We start from the raw sequence: 15,890 nt of genomic DNA on the forward strand, positions 1-15,890 counted from the left end.
ATAAATTCCTTTCATAGTTACAAGGGTTAATTGTTTTTGTAAACCTTTACAATTCGGTCATCATCGTTTCAATCTTTATATTTCAATAGTTTATTTTTTATTTTTTATTTCTTTTACAACGAGAGATTGCTAGTGAATTATTACTTGTATGACATCCAAGTTAGGCAAAATGAATTTATTTACGCATAATTATAGCTCGTTTGTCAAATATATTATGATTTTTAAATTTTGCCACTTTGGTCTATTATTTTTGCAATCTTTGCCAAATAAACCAACAATCCAATTAGAAATGACGTGGTACTATAAACCAACAATAAAACTATATTCATGCGTACAAAATGTATCCTACTTGTAATATACAATATTACAACGCGTTAACTCCAAACTAAGCAAGAATATATTAGATAAAAGTAGCAAAAATAATAGACTAAACCGAAAAAAGTCATAATATATTTTACAAACGAACTATAATTGTGGACAGTTAAGTTCTTTTTGCCTTCAAAATTTAAAAATTAGATTACTAAATTTTAAAAAATAAAATCATAAAAATTGAAGTGTAAAAGATGCATAGTCAAGCAACCATAAGAAATTTTAACTCCTAAATAACACACGTCATGTTGTTGTTGTTTTCCCTAAAATAGAATTGAACCAGTTTTCAAACTTTAAGTCCATTGTATTTTCGGAATGCATGTGAAAATATGGTATAAATAGTATTATCTGTTCTAGAATGTCACATTAAAATAAACAAGAATTCCATTTATTAAATCAAGCAAGATTGATACATTTGTTGCACTGAGTTGTTCTTGAAAAACTTGGACATATTAAGATAACATGATATATTATTATGAGATACTCTATATACATTAGTCTACAACACTAAAACGCTTGAAAACAACCATTGAATATGGCTGCTACAAAAATTGGGGTTAAATTAAAATTAGCAAAACTAATAATCTACTAAACATTACACAGATTGAGAGCATAGCTCAAGAGAACCGTCATGATCAAGTAACTCTTCAATCATTTGGTCTATATGATGTTCTTCAAGTGGCATAATAAACTCTTGAGTATTACTCTCGGCTTCATCTTTAACAACCCAATTCGCTTCGGTTTCTTGAATTAGTAATAACTCACCTTTCTCAGGTAAATTAGTACTACCCAATTCCTCACATTTGACCACAATGCCATTGCCCGTCGTGTTACCGTTACCGTAACCATTACCGTTAACGTTAATATGCGAAGTTAGCGGCTTTTGTTGTTGTTGTTGTTCGTAGAGTGACGCTTGTTTAGTCATTTGCAGAGAGGCCATGTAGCATCTATGCAATTTTGCTGTCAAAGTCGCCGACAGTAATTTTGCTGTCGATGACTGTGGTGCATTCGGGTTATAAGGGAAATTGGTTCGAGCCCTTGGTCCGCACATTAATCTTGCAGCTTCATCGTAGGCTCGTGCCGCGTCCTCGGCTGTTTCAAACGTCCCGAGCCAAATTCTAGTCTTCCTGAAAAAAGACATGAAACGTTTCGGTTAGTATTACTCGTAGCGAAGAAAGAAAAAAACGTGCATGGATTTTCATGTTAGGGTTTATCTTACAATAAAGGGTGACGAATTTCGGACACCCAAGAGCCCCAATGCCTTTGTCGGACGCCTCGGTATCGCTGTTGTGGTCTGGCCATGTTAGTGAAAGAGAAAACGAGTGTGTTAGGAAAGTGTTTGTGAAAATGCCTGAGAGAAGAAGGAAATAAAAATGCGAAGAAAAAAGAGTGGGGGAAGGTGGGTTTTTGTAGTTGGGTTTGTTTACAAACATAGGAGCAACTGGTCTCTTTTTCTTGGCTTGCAACTGGCAACCAATTTAAGCAATTGGGTCCCACTTTGGAGGAGATTTTATTTTTTTAACTATTTTGGCTATCCAATTTGCTAAGTTATTGATTATTATTGAAAAATAATAGTAATAATTATAGTCCAATTGAAAAATTGGACCAAATTCAATTCATATGACAATGATATTAGCTTTTGTAATTACTAAATAAAACAAATAACCATATAGAATCCAGCTACTGCTTTGCTAAGCTTTGGTTCTTCAAGAAAATCTTAGGTCATTGTCTTATAGATTCTTCATGTGAATGTTTTAAAGAAGATTATGACTCCACTATAGTCTATACTCTATAGTTATATAATTTCTTAATATTTGCATCAAATAAATCATTTTTGAACCTATCATTTATATTTAGTGTTTGAAAAAAAAAACTCTATCATTTATCATTCAACTAACACAAGATTTTCGGATAAATTTCTCTAAAATTCCCAATTCTTTGTAATTTTGAACAAAAATAAAAATATTGTTATTTCCGGCCCATTTAAGACATAAATGTTTTGAAGACAATGATCATCATTTTTCTCATTTTATCCCTATCAATGATAGTCTTATGATTTGCATGTAAAATTATAGTCGTTATTTTTAAAAAGAGAAAAAAATTAAAAAAAAAAAGAAATTTCATATAAAATAATATGTATACTTTTTAAATGAGACATGTAAAAACAAAGTACATATATTCTTAAACAGAACGAAGAAAGTATATAGCGAAAGAGCCTCAACTCTTACAACTTTCCAAAATCGTTTAGATTAGTATAAAAAAATTAAGGATCTTTACAAAATACTTAAAAAATAATTTTCTCTAAACTGCAAGTTCTTAATCATAACTCACTGCGTCTCAATCTTTACCAGGCGGTTTTTAAAAAACACAATCTGAAACTGTTACTGGCGGTTTGCAATTTGTGTTAATGACTGTAACAATAAGTGTGCGAAAATTGAGGGCGTGCCAGGAAGCGGATTCCAAATTGTGTAACTTGACTTCGTAAACAAACAACTGGGGCTTGGCTATCCTTATAACAAGTACTCCAAAAAATTACTAAGAACTTGAATATAAAATACAGAGATTAATCGTAAAATTGTTTACTGATTGAAGAAAATAAAAATAAAGTGTTTGAGTGATTTAGTCTTTGGCGTGTTTTTTGGATGATTGATCGGGGGTTCAAATCTTCATGCTCCTCTATTATTTATAGTCTTTAGCGTTTTTGGAAAATGTCTGTCATCTTCAACTGCCCACGTTCCATAACCTCCTTCACTTCTCAAACTGCCCCTGAAGTGTCGCTTTACAAAAAAGCACGTGATTTCTTGAGTTTCTAGCTAATTAAACTTCTGACAAAAATACCCTTTCAAGCCATTTAAACACGGTTAAATGGCTATTCTAGTTATGGGCTATTCTTCTGATGATGCACTTGTGCCGTCTAAATCTTCTGAAAAATTACTTTTGTCTTGAACTTCTTGGCCAACTTCTGAAATTAACCTCTATAGTCAACCTCTGGCCAAATCTCTGAAGTCAGCCTCTAGCCAAACTTCTGGGGTCAACCTGACCAAACTTTTAAAGTCAACCTCTGTCGAAACCTTTAGAGTCAACCTCTGGCCAAATCTCTAGAGTTCGCTTCTGACCAAACCTCTGGAGTTTGCTTCTGGCTTAATTAATCACGGTCTAATAGTATTTTTAACTCTTGAAAAGAATGTGGGCTATATTTTTAATTTTGGTGTAAACAGAAACGTAAACAGTTTTAAATGGGTTTCAAATATTTTTTTAATAACACAATTTGCTATAATTTTTAAAGAATTATATTTTGACCATTTTCAAATCAAAATGCTTCAAGTAGTTTCTAAAAAAGCTGAGTATTCTTATAAGTTTTCAGAGCAAAAAGATTTTCGTAAAAATGAGTAAAAAAAATTAAATTTTCAAACCTGAATATTTTTTATAAATATATTAAAAAGGAAACATTTTTAACAAATACTTAAAATTAAATTATATTTGTTACGGGCTCTACAACTTTAAAAACTATGTCCCCATATGAAATGCAGTTAAATTATATTTGTAACTGGCTCTATAATATTTAGCTTTGTCACTGTATATATCCTTATATATTTTTCGGTTTAATCATAAAAAAACCTTCCATTTTTTAGCACATTTTCAGTTTCACCCCAACGTTACAATTTTATTCAATTCACCCAAATTCGCACCTTTAGATTTCACCTCAAATACTAAATTGATCTTTTCTTCATTTGAAAAAGAGTTCAAATTAATACTTTATAAGGGTTTTCATGAATTTTTTCCGACTGAAAAAGAGTCCAATTTGATTTTGAGGATGGAATTAGAAATCAAAGATGTGAATTTGGGTGAATTGGACGAAATTATAACGTCGGGATGCAATTGAAAAAGGTTAAAAGGTAAAGAGTTTTTTTTGGTGATTAAACTTATATTTTTTTATTGGTAAAAGATGCCGCAGGGGAAAAAAGAGAGCGTGCAAATAAAAATATATGGTATAAATATAAAATAGTAATTGAGTCAATCCTAATTAAGTTGGGACACAAAGATTAAAGATTGTTAGACCATAATAATTACACTAACAATCCGAATCATCATTTAATCAAATCAATATCCACCTATATATGCACATAATTAAGGTACCTTTTTTTTCCTTTTTTACAAAGAATAAAAAAAACAATGGTGTTTGCTCTTGAAGGAAATTAAATAGAGATAATGAGAAATATATTTATTTATTTTGCAAGTGGTAGCTTTGCTGTTGATCTTTACGTTACGTGCATTTTTTTTGAAGAACATGGTGTGATGAGCTCATGGCATGGATTAAGACGTAACTTTATAATTTTTGTTGATTTGTAAATGCATGACATATTATTGATATGGTAGCTAAAATTGGAAACATTAACACATCGAACATTGTTTTAAGAGAAACAAGCAGTATACATGAATTTGGATGTCGATCTTCGTATTGGTTACGTGCCCCCCACATGCCAACAATGGATTTCCCATACCTGGAAAGAGATCGATAGAGCTAGAAGAAACTTTTATTTTTTTGTGAAAATTACTTTATTAAAATTAATTCAATAAATTTATATAAAAATATCTCTGGATGTATAATTTTTAATTATTTTCATTTTATTTTTCTCGAACCAATGATATAATTTAGACAAGATAACTTTAATATATCTAAAACTATAACGGTATTGATAAGTAGATATTAAGATGGAATTTTGGTGACTATATCCTATTAGTAAATAAAAAAATCAAGAAAGTAAAAATGAAATGTTTTTAATTTACTTTTATGATAAATCAGTTCATAATTTGAGAAAAACTTAAAAAGTTATCTATCAAAATTTATCAATTTTTTTATGAATTTTTAAATTATTATAAAAAATATAGTTTTTATTCTAAATATAGGCTAATTTATATAAAATTAACTTAAGCTATTGATTTTTATTGATTTTTATCAATTAGATTTTTTTACTTTCCGCACAAAAACTGTTAATTCAAGAAGTACAACTGTGTGACCAAACGCTTTTTTAACTCGATACGTAGTTATTAATTTTGTTACAGTTGTGAACATTTAAATTCATTTTATCTGTGATTTATGTCGATAATAACATAAATAAATCTGTCATCGGATAAGGTTGTATTCTTTTGTACAAAACCGAAATGTTCAAGAAGTTTAGAACAGAGATCATATATAGCATATGATACTATAGTTAGAGATTATAATATTACATTTGGCTTTCAAAGGTTTGGATGATTACCGTTAAAGCTTTTTGCCATTTTAAGGTTTGGGTAGGCATGGGCGGAACCACGTAAAAAATTAAAAAAAAACACATTTTTTTATGTAGGCGCGGTTAACCTCCCCTACAATTGATATGGGCGGTTTTTTGTTGTAGGTACGGTTAAAAGCCCCTACAAGTGATATTTTTCGATTTTAATGTAGTTTTATTTTTTTTAAATAGTGAAATGTAAAATTTCGACCCTTCTGAATTTGAGTTCTGGTTGGTTCCGCCGCTGTGGGTAGGAAAATAGTATAGAAATGAACAAGAAGCATATAAAAGAGAAAATAGCCAACTTTTTCATGTTTATTTTATTTTTTTTTCCCATCATTAATATTCTATCAATTTTTTGATAAATACATTAGATAATATGATTTTTTTAAAGATCATATATTATTATAAGTGTAAATCTTATTTTATAAATTCAAATTTTAAAAAATATAGTGTTGGATGATGTCGAATCTTCTTTTAATCTTGATTGACTATCTTATCATTTTCATTCACTTGTGAAATTTTAAAAAAATTAATATCTTTTTGCAATAAATAATTTTTGAAAATTATGAAGTGATTTATAATATAGAAGGGAACTATATAAAAAAAATATTCCATGCGAATTAAGATTAGATGGATAATGAAAGATGAAGAAAAGCATTAGTCTCAAAACTTGGATCACAGCTATAAACAAGAAACTGATAATAATTTCTTGGTGGTCAACATAAAAATATGGTCCTATAAGCTAAATTAAGAAATCAATTTAGGAATTTAATGTACCCAAAAAATAATATAAAGACGCGTAATGTGGGACCAAAAAAAACAAGATGGGCATTGCTAAAAATGTGTTGATGAAACCTCCCATGGTTTAAATGGCCCTATGATAATGTCATTTTGTTGGATTTTATTATATGCATCATCACATGCTCAAACATATAATTCATTGAACAATCAACAAAAGTTCGATAAATATTTTGCAATTGGATAATGACATTTCGAAGTTTGTGTGTGCAAATAAGTCCTTAATAAACGTTTTGTGTGTCATCTCATTTTCTTTGCTGCCTCTCACCTTGCATCTACACATGTTTTCATCTATTTTTTTCTTTTCTTGTTTTCTTTTCAGGGGTTTTGTTCACGTTCTTAAGTTGAATGTCAAATCTCTTGCACTATAAAAAAAAAGGGAAAAATGACAAAATCAATCATCAATTTTATTATAGGTTGTAATTTTAACACAAATTTTGACGATTGAAGACACAAACTATCCATTATTCTTACCATCAAAGTTACTCTTTTTACACAAACACGAATGAGGATATAATTGCAATAAATTTTAAAAAATAGGATAAAATCGTAAAAACATATATAAAAAATAATTATAAGAATTAACAAAGGCAGAGATTTAAATTTAAATAGCATCTAATATTTGTTGAATTTTTTTCCATAACAAATGACGGAACCATGGGACCTAGGTCTGAGCAAGAATCGAACCAGAGCGAAAAATCGAACCGAGCCAAACTTCGTTGTTTGGTTAGATTTTTGGTGAAAATGGTTTGATTCGGTTTGTACTTTAGGTAAAGTTTGGTGTTTGATGTTCAATTTGATTTGGGTGTTTTGAAAATCAAAAAACCAAAAAAACCGAACTTAAATATAAAATATATATATATATTAAAAATAATATACATTTATACTTACATTTATATATTTTTTTGTCTCTATACCTTAATTATTGTTGATATATGAGTTAATAATCGTTATTTAGACATATATGAAAGTTTATTAGACTCTAATTATTTAATATTTGAATTAACTTTAATATAAAAAATTAATCAAATTCGGTTTTGACCTACTGAACCGTACCGAACTGAAATTTTTGGTTCGACACGGTTTGTTTTTTTTTCCTCCAAATTAAAAGTTCGGTTTGGTTTGGAAATTTTTTAAACCAAAAATAAAAAAAAATCAAAAAATTTCAATCGAACTGAATCGACTGATGCTCACCCTTGATGGGATCCATGGCACGTGAAGTTGCCTTCCCATATATTGCATATTGCGATTTGCCTTTTTAATATAATCTTGACTCTATCACTATTCGTAACTAACATAAAGAGATATGGTGACTTTGTATACAATTGTGAGGACTAACCGTTCAATTTATTAAGTCTAATAATATTAAATATAATTAGATAGAGGTATTCCCTATAGTTTATATTTTATAAACTAATAAAATATAAACTAATAGTTAAATAATTCCGATCAATACTTCGATTAACATTTTCAATAGATAAAAGAGTGACAGTTTGTTGAGAATTTCGTTGAAGTGGCAACATTTAGTGATTAGTCAAATAAGTTAAAGAAATAATGATATTAGGGGTGGTGTGATTGTAGGCTTAACGCGGTCTTATTAGAAGTTGGATGTGATAGAAAATGTAGTTTAGAGAGTGATTCCCGCACTCTATGGGATTTCAAATTGCAGCTTCTTTTGATTTTTGCTGCCACACTATTCTCTCGTTTTCTTGATCATTACCTTTCCAATCAACATAGAAAAAAGAGTCATTTATGCCCCTGAACTTTGACTATAGAATCAAATAAACTCTCAACATTCAAAAAGATGCAAATATGTCCCCAGTGTGTTAAAGAAATGGACAATTTGATCTCGATTTTGACGCATAAATGAGTTGCGGGTATGGTTGTCAAAATTGGAGGCCCGCTTGTCTATTTTTTAAGATGTTAGAGGCGCATTCGGACCTTTCAAGACGTTTAGGACTTATTTGATTCTGAAATTAACCTTAAAGATATAAATAACCGTTTTCCTATTAAAATATCATTTCCAACTGCATATTTAGTCATTTATCCTAAAAAAATATATTATAAAGTTATCATTTTGAGCTTTGTAAACTAGTTATAAAATTAAGTTATGTTCTTCTTTTGATTGATTTCAAAAGTAGGAATCAAAATCAAATTGACCGATCGAATAGATTGAATTAATTAAATTTAGATATTTAAATAAGATTTAGTTATTATCCAATTTGATTATTAAAATTGCAATTCAACCAAACCGATATATATATATTAATTTTTGGGCGTTTGCCACTAAAATAGAAGTGTATTTCTCTTATCAAACACGCAAATTTAATATTAAGATAACTGATCAGTTATCACCGAACTGAACCGATTTTTTTTAATTTCATTCAATACAACTTCAATTTTTGTAAAATTGATAAATTTAGGGTGAAATATTAGTAGGGGACTGAACTGACCGATACTAATCGCTCTTCAAAAGCACTTTATATAATGGCGGGACCAGAAAATTTATTAGAGGGGATTGAGTTTTTTTTACCGAACAGTTTGGCTTTCGTTTTTTTTTTATAAATCAAATAGTATATTATTTAACTGTTTTTTTTATTTTTTTAGCTAAACAATAAATTATTTGATCTAATTTGAATAAAAAATTATCATGCTTTTTGTAAAACTAAAAAGAACTATAATTTTTTTCGATTAATTCCGTTAAATTATCGATTTATATGTTCAATTTTTTTTTATTTAAAAAATTAATTGATAAAAAGTTTACTTTGAGAGTTTAATTTTTATTTATAATATCTAAAGGGTTGAATGAACCTTTAATCAAAAAATTCATAATATTTAAAGGATTAACACTCGTCGTATTTTTCCGCAGAGGAGGGTCGGCAGACCCCCTAAATCCGCCCTTGTCTTAATATACCAATCTTACATTTAAAAAATTTGTATATATCTAAAAGAGAACTGATATCGTAATTTAGAAAAGTAAGAAAAACAATCAATTTTTTGTATACTAAAGAATAAAGTTGGGAATCTTGGGATATGAATCATATGATAAAGGATAGCACTATAGAAATGGAGCAGCTTTAAGTGAAGGATAATTTTAGAGCAAAATGTCAACTCGAATCCTCGATTTATATTAGATAATTCACTTTCAACTATTTTAATTAATATTCATAAAAAAAAACTATTTTAATCAACATGATGATAAAATATATTTTGGATCAAATAAGAATAAAATTAACGATGTGAACACATTTAAAGATCATATTTGTTTAATTTTATTTTTAATTTGTATGAAAATAGAGAATATTGTCTTTAATTTATCCAAAATTAAATATATCTTGTTTATTGATCCAAATTATTAAAAATAGATTATTTGATCCCGAGTCTTTATGCAAGTACTAGATTGGCTCTTTATTAGATAATTTTAAGGATAGTCATCTAGTTCAATAGCTTAACATTTTTATTTTTATTTTTTCAAAAATAGAATCTATTGATGAAGATTAAATTACAAAAAAATAATCATATAACAAAAATAATATACGATCTCTCAACTTTTAATCTAAAATACTAACAAATAAAATAATATACAAGCAATAAGTAAATCGAAAGAACGGCGAATCTGAAAATAGATTCCGCATATTTTGACCGAACGAGAAACAAGAGTTCTATTGGAGCGGGTACTTGGATTTGTCCTTTTTTCGGATAGACCGGCCACATACATGATCCGCTTGATCCGTTAAAATTTAGTATTTCTGATCATCTTTGTTAATGAGATTCTTGGAAATTAGATCAACAAATTTTAGATCTACAAAAAATTGACTCTAAAACTCAAACAATCACTAAAGACTTTTTATCGATTTAAGAAAACAAATCATAAAATAAACATACAAGCATAAAAAATTATTTTAAGAAAAGATAAAATCTATAATGGATAAATAAATTTCATATCGAAGAGATTTTGTTGAAAAGAAGATTAAAAACTATTATTTATTATTTATGGGTGAGGAGGAGGTGATTTTCGATTAAAATCGGAAAATCGCCTTCTTCCACCTTTTAAAAGATGAAGATGAAGAGGAGTTTTTTTAGAGAAAAGGGAGAGTACAATTTTTTGAGAGAGAAGTAAATTTTTTTATAATAAACTGATTCCATTCCATACAAGTCAAGTTTAATTTAACTATGTTATTTATTTACTTCCCCGAGCTTTAATTACGATGGAAATGATATTATTTAAATTATTAGACTTTCTTTTTTTAAGTTAGTGTTTTTAGTTTGGCCTAATTACTTAAAAAAATCTCCACCTTATAACATTTATTCGTTTATACCCTGGTCTAGGAAAAGTTTATTTGTACCCTTTTTTTGATTTTTCATTTTCGTCTCTACCCTAACGAGCTAATTTGACCTCTTTTTATTTGAAAAAATAGTCAAAATGATTCTTTATATTTAGCTTATATTCTAATTACACATTAATATTATTAATCATTTATTATGTTTTCAACCTATAATTAATTTGATTTTCAAAATTTTACATTTTAGGATACAGATGAAAACAAAAAAATCAAAAAAAAGTATAAATGAACTTTTTAATACGTGAGGATTTAAACGGAAAAATATTATAAAGTGGGGGTGTTTTAAGTAATTAGGCCTTTTAGTTTTGTCTTTCACTCTTTGTGAATGAGCTCATATAATCATCGTTTATTAAAAAAATTGAATAATTATACAACGCAACGGTTGCGCACGTCATTCGTGCAACAAACCAATGAGGCGTTAGCCATGTGCAAATGTTTAATGACAAAAAAATAAAAAAAAAATAAAGATTCCCTATCGCAAATGTTTATTGACTTGTTGTAAAAATAACGTGGCACATCCGTTGTGTGAGATAAACACTCAAAAAAAATTCATAATAAAAAACTACAAAGTCATTTTCGGGCTATGTGCTTGGTAAAACTAAATTGAATACGCAAATTAATATTATTGTTGTGTTTGTTTTCAAATACGCGTAGTGTTGTAATCTAATACTACTGTAGTAGAATGTGTATCATGTCACGTACCTCAAAGATGATCATATTTCTTGTATCAGATACTTCACATTTTAAACTAAAAGTCACGCATTGAAATATGGGAGAGTTCTACAATTTCTAGGCGGAATTATTAATATAAAAAATTAACATTAATATAGTGATGTTATAAATTTTACTTTTTTTTATCTAAAATTATTATTTCAATAAAAAAATACATATTGTGCAATCACGTACTTCTCAAGTTGTGCATACCTTAAAACTCTCTTTTTCTTATAAAGTTTTGGGGCAACATTTTGTGACCTAACTTACATTTATTTCTGATTAATCTTAATTTCTCATATGCTATACTGTTAACAGACACTGTGAGGCATGGAGTCAAATGCGGATATAAATAATACGATATAACATGAACATGTCGACACATATATTTTTGTTTAAAATAAAAAAACAGTATAAACAATAACAAAGGGAAATCATAAAATGGTCCAAAATCAGATAAGTTTTCTGAAACACATATTTTTTAGGTACGCTTTTTTTCACACGTTATGTCTAAATATATTATACAGCTTGAACAAGCAGACACATATATTTTATTTAGAATAAGAAACAATATAAACAGAAAGAAAGGGAAATTATAAAGATAAAATCGGATAATTTTTTTAAAATACATATTTGTAAGTACGCTTCTTGATTTCACTTTATGTCTAAATATATTCTCTTTATACACTTCGTATCAGACATATCAAAAATGAATTCGCGATGAATCTTTTATAGAAAAAAAAAATGCGTAAAAGTGAATTACTTTTTTTTAGATACTGTATATTTTTAAAAACACTAAGATATTTTTTTGAATAATTTTGAGATTTTCCTAAGAAGAATATGAACTTGCATTACAAGAATTTCTGTTAATTCTTTTTTACAAGAATCTGAAATAAATCGGCCCATATTGCTTTATTGTGATCTGTAGGCTAGAATATGGCCCGTAAAGCCCTATAATCATCTATGATGAGTCCATTCTGAAATGGGTTAATATAAAGATAGGCCCATAACAATCTATAATGTTCAATAAGAAGTTAAAGCCGATTTCGCATTACATTAGTCCAATTAGAGGTGGACATGGGCTGGGTCAGTCTGTGAACCGGCCCAGAATCGGCCCGGTCAAATTTGGTCCGGAACCGGACTAAAACCGGTCCGGAACCGTACAAAGGAAGGTTCCAGGCCGATTCCAAATTGGTTGAACCGTAAACTGACGGTTTTTGATCGGAATCGGCGATTTAAGAGTCGAACCCGTTGATAAAAAATATATATTATATCTTTATCATATAATATATTTACTTTTGCAATAAAACATATGTTATATTTGTTTTAGTTAAATTTTTGGTTAATATTTTAATTATAAAAAAAAATTATTTTCTTATAATACTATCTCTGTGAGTTATTTTATTATTAAATTACATTTTTTAGTAGTTAAATTTTAATTTTATTTTTAATTTTTTTAAATCGTCTTAAACCGGAATCGAAACGGGAATCGGAACCGTCCGGTTCAGAACCGTCATAGAACCGTCTATTAGGCGGTTCCGGACCGGTTCCGAACCGTTATGAAACCGTCTCTTAGGCGGTTCCGAACCGGTTCCATTTTTTCTTAAAATAGTGACTCGGCGGTTCCGAATCGGAACTGCCGGGCCGGGTTATAAACCGTGGCCATCTCTAAGTCCAATGGTCTAGTAGAGTTAATGAGAATGAGCTTTAGGCAAAACCCATACGGAGGCCCCTCTACTTTACTGATTTTATTCGAGAGGTCCCTACTCCAAAGTTCTTCACGTTCGGGTCCTTGTACTTGACAAAATCCAATTTGCACACCCTTAAGCTAACGGAAAATGGAAAGTGAAGTTCACTCTCCGTTAATTAATAGAAAACAGTGACGTGGCATTCCTTTCCATATATTAAAATCTACGTGGCATCAATTTTGAGGACTTATTTCATACAAAATCACAATTTGATAAAATAAGTGTAAAACAAAATATATATGATGGCAAACATATCATTTTGCCATCATCTTCTTTATTTGGCAGGTCTCTGTATTATTCTCAAACTTCTGAGGTTAAACCCATGAACACCAAGTCCACCAACTTTTTGGTTGCGCTTATTCATTATAAAGCAAACCCATTTTACTCAATTTATTAACAGGGGTTGAGTTTGTATAATTTCAAGCTAAAGTAGTAACACTCTTTTTCTCCCATTTTAGTTATCGCTGCAACAAAAGCCATAGCTTTAAGCAATTAAACAGAAAATCATATTTTAACAGATTTTACACAATTTGAGAATTCCCAGAAAGCTCCTATGGCTCACATTTGTTGAGATCCAATTCAGCAGTGTAATATGGCGATAGTGCTCCATATTATATAGCTCAAGAAGAAAACCCAGTTCAACAAATTTGAAGAAAACATATAATATTCTATTATTCTAAGTTTCTATCAATACCCACATATCAGAATGTTAAAAGATTGAAGATTTATATAGAGACGAAAACAAGAGAAAAGATTTAGAGGAAGAGAAAAGATGGGTTAGATTATGGGGTTTTATGGGGATTTGATGAAATGAGTGGGCAAAGGGTTAAAAGGGAAAAATGAAATGATTCATGCGAACTGGATTTTGTGGAGATTTAAAAGAAGTTTTTGTTTTTGGTGAAGAAGATGAAGTGGAGAAGAAAAATAAAACACAGTCGTTTTATGTGAATTACAAATTCAGAGAAAAAAGGAAAAAAATACTTTAGAGGTTCCTTAATTTATATGTATTTTATACATTTTTATAGGGATTAAAAGTTAAAAAAGTGAGACTAATTTCTTTTCACAATCTCATTTAACGCAAGTGAACTTCACTTGCCATTTTCCGTTAGTTTAAGGGTGTTAAAATTGGAATTTGTCAAGTACAGGGACTCAAAGGTGAAGAACTTTGGAGTAGGGACCTCTCGAATAAAACTGGTAAAGTAAAGGGGTCTCCGTATGGGTTTTGTCTGAGCTTTAAGGTCTGACAATAATACCTATTTTTGTTGGAAAATATGTTAAAAAAACTCATTTTTTAACTTTATTTGTCAAAATTACTCTAATTTTAAATACTAATTTGTTTACTCTATTTTTTAATATCTTTATTCGTACTATTTTACTTATTTTCCGGAAGCCATTTTACATTGGAAATGGAGCAAAATAAATAATCCCGCATGGATAGTGTGAGACGTTTTGGTAGGAGTTTAACGTTATAATTTTGGAATTAAATTTTATAATATTTTTTTTTGGGAAAAGGGGCAAATATGCCCATATCGTTTAGGGTATAGAGCAAATATGCCCTCTTTGAATTTCGGATCTCAATTAAGCCCCTAACGTTTTAAAATCATACCATATAAGCCCCTCTATATAACAGCGTCAACAAAACGTTACTTTCGGTCCACGTGGAATGTCCATGTCATATTCCACGTAGCTAAAAGGGGGCAAATTTGCCCTTATGGTTTAAGACGGGAGCAGATATGTCCCTATGGTTTACGGAAGGAGTAAATAGGCCCTTTATAAATTTCTGATCTCAATTAAGCCCTTAACGTTTCAAAATCAGCACATCCAAACCCCTTTATCTAATATTGTTAACGAAACGCTCTATAATGTTACTTCATGCTTACATCTGTTTGTTGTCTGTTTTGAACCCACCTGGATTTGATGACATACATGTGATGTGTTTGTTAGCTCGAACCTATCTAGATTCGAATCGACAAATAGAGATGGTTGTAAATTGATGTGACAGATGGAAAAAGACGTGGTAAATATGGTGGATAACCAACAAAAGAAAGGAGAAGAGTCGAAGAGAATTATATAATATAAAAAAGGGTTAAGAATGTCTCTAAACTTTTATTTGAAAAATAAAATGATTTTTAAATTATGTGAATTTTTTATCCGAGATATTAAATGATATGGATATTCCACGTAACCATGTAATGACATATAATGTTTCGTAAACGATGGTAGACAAAGGAGTTTAGATGTGCTGATTTTAAAACTTCAGGGGGTTAATTGAGATAGAAAATTCATAAAGGGCTTATTTGCTTCCACTCTTAACTATAGGAGCATATTTGCTCTCATCTTAAACCATAAGGACATATTTGCTTCTGTTTGGCCACGTGGAATATAATATGGACATTCCACGTAGGCAGAAACTAACGTTTCATTAACGCTGTTACACAGAGGGGCTTATATGATCTGATTCTGAAATGTTAAGGGCTTAATTGAGATCCTAAATTCAAAGAGGGTCTACTTGCTCCATACCCTAAACGATAAGGGCATATTTGCCTCTTTTCCCTATTTTTTTAACGTAATTTTTAAAGATTCCTTTTTGTTAAGTTGATGATAATGTCTAATATACCCTTGTAATGTCCACATTATTACACAGACAA

General features: G+C 29.5%; 1 protein-coding gene across 1 annotated transcript; it reads right to left on the reverse strand.

Annotated features, from left to right (window-relative positions):
- Positions 1-821: 821 nt before the first annotated feature.
- Positions 822-1,878, reverse strand: LOC126669416 (ethylene-responsive transcription factor ERF003). The gene is made up of 2 exons (XM_050362876.2): positions 1,589-1,878; positions 822-1,496 (listed from the first exon to the last, which is right to left on the reverse strand). Exons 1-2 carry the CDS (start codon positions 1,669-1,671, stop codon positions 965-967), a joined length of 615 nt encoding a protein of 204 aa, XP_050218833.1. The 5' UTR covers positions 1,672-1,878; the 3' UTR covers positions 822-964.
- Between the last annotated feature and the right edge of the window lie 14,012 nt (positions 1,879-15,890).

The sequence above is a fragment of the Mercurialis annua genome, linkage group LG2 (genome assembly GCF_937616625.2).
Source record: "Mercurialis annua linkage group LG2, ddMerAnnu1.2, whole genome shotgun sequence".
Taxonomy (NCBI): domain Eukaryota; kingdom Viridiplantae; phylum Streptophyta; class Magnoliopsida; order Malpighiales; family Euphorbiaceae; genus Mercurialis; species Mercurialis annua.

What these genes read in the sequence shown, in the direction of transcription:
- LOC126669416 (XM_050362876.2), bottom strand. Translation starts at nt 1,671, where the DNA reads ATGGCCAGACCACAACAGCGATACCGAGGCGTCCGACAAAGGCATTGG. An exon ending in GAAATTCGTCACCCTTTATT is followed by an intron (nt 1,497 to 1,588) that starts GTAAGATAAACC and finishes GTCTTTTTTCAG; the next exon opens with GAAGACTAGAATTTGGCTCG.